This window comes from Seriola dumerili, unplaced genomic scaffold (assembly GCF_002260705.1).
Source record: "Seriola dumerili isolate Sdu_G_001 unplaced genomic scaffold, Sdu_1.0 BDQW01000120.1, whole genome shotgun sequence".
NCBI lineage: Eukaryota > Metazoa > Chordata > Actinopteri > Carangiformes > Carangidae > Seriola > Seriola dumerili.
This window is the reverse complement of record NW_019174375.1, coordinates 344828-346150: the sequence shown is the minus strand read 5'-3', so window position 1 is coordinate 346150 and position 1323 is coordinate 344828. Positions and strand designations below refer to the sequence as shown.

Sequence of the window (1323 nt, the reverse complement as noted above, 5' to 3'; positions counted from 1 at the left end):
ACACACACACACACACACACACACACACACACACACACACACACACACACATGCACGCATGCACATACACACACACACACACACACACACACACACACACCCTGTCTGAGTGTCCGGTGGCTGTAGCCAGGATCTTTCCTCTCTTCCACTCCCAAATACACACTGTGTTCTTGGCATCCAGGCCGACCGAGGCTAACCGCTACAGAGGAGAGAGAGGGAGGGAGAGAGAGAGAGAGAGAGAGAGAGAGACAGAGAGAGAGAGAGAGAGACAGAGAGAGAGAGAGAGAGGGAGAGAGAGAGACAGAGAGCGAGAGAGAGGGAGAGAGAGAGAGACAGAGAGAGAGAGAGAGAGACAGACAGAGAGAGAGAGGGAGAGAGAGAGAGACAGAGAGAGAGAGAGAGTTATAAATCCAAATGGAAAAAAGACATTAAAGACATGAATAGAAAACGAGTGTTTTCAGTAGAAACACACACCACCTCTAAAAAACTTTTTCATGTCCAACTTTTCGAAGCGAGTGTTTTAAATGTGACTTCTGCACTAAATACAAGCAGCAGGTGACGGATACTTTGGTGTGTGTTAATTATTGCAGATACACACTTATATCTTTTATTCCTGCCGTGTCTTCTGTCTGTACGACCTGTTTCTTTCTTCTGTTTCCTCGTTTCCTCTGGAGATCAATAAAGTTTCATCTTATTTTCATGGTGAGTGAATTTATTGAAGTTTTTTATTTCATTAAAAATAATTGTTATTTCAGATTCTCTTTTTCCAAACCCTGTTTTTAAATCTCATGATGTGACGTTTCTGAGCAGCGGGTCAGTTCCCGCTCGTCTCTCCAATTATATTCACTCTGACTTCGTGTCTTTTGTTTTGACGTGTGCAAATAAAAGTCAGTGAATGCAACATGAGAACAGACTGAGGCCGTCTGACGCACAGGGAGCGACCGTGATGATGCAGATTTACTGAGAGGATCAATCATTTTGACTGGGTTTTTTTCTGGGTGGAGGTTTGGAAAATCCTCACGCTCCATCTGTCTGTTATTGGGGAATACAATGAACATGTTTTATTTACATGAACATAACTTTATTTATACGTTCATGTAGAGACAAACTGAGAAAAAGCAGCTGAACATTCTGGTGTGGGGTCTAAAACATGATCTAATACACATCTGTAGGCCACCATTCATTAAAAGAAAGGTTTATAATAGTGAGTTTATAATATTAATTAAATATTTTCTGTTAGATTTTGAAAGAAAAGCGCTTAATTTCTTCTATTTTCTCCTCAACAGGATGATCCAGAGTTTGCACAGAATAAGAAGGAGACCA

General features: G+C 41.2%; 1 protein-coding gene across 1 annotated transcript in view; it reads right to left on the bottom strand.

Annotated features, from left to right (window-relative positions):
• Positions 1 to 1323, bottom strand: part of LOC111223890 (echinoderm microtubule-associated protein-like 6) — a 70217-nt gene that overhangs the window by 45505 nt on the left and 23389 nt on the right. The window contains exon 3 of the mRNA XM_022748188.1: positions 101 to 199. Within this exon, the coding sequence (XP_022603909.1) occupies positions 101 to 199 (99 nt within the window). The remainder of the gene's footprint in view (positions 1 to 100; positions 200 to 1323) is intronic.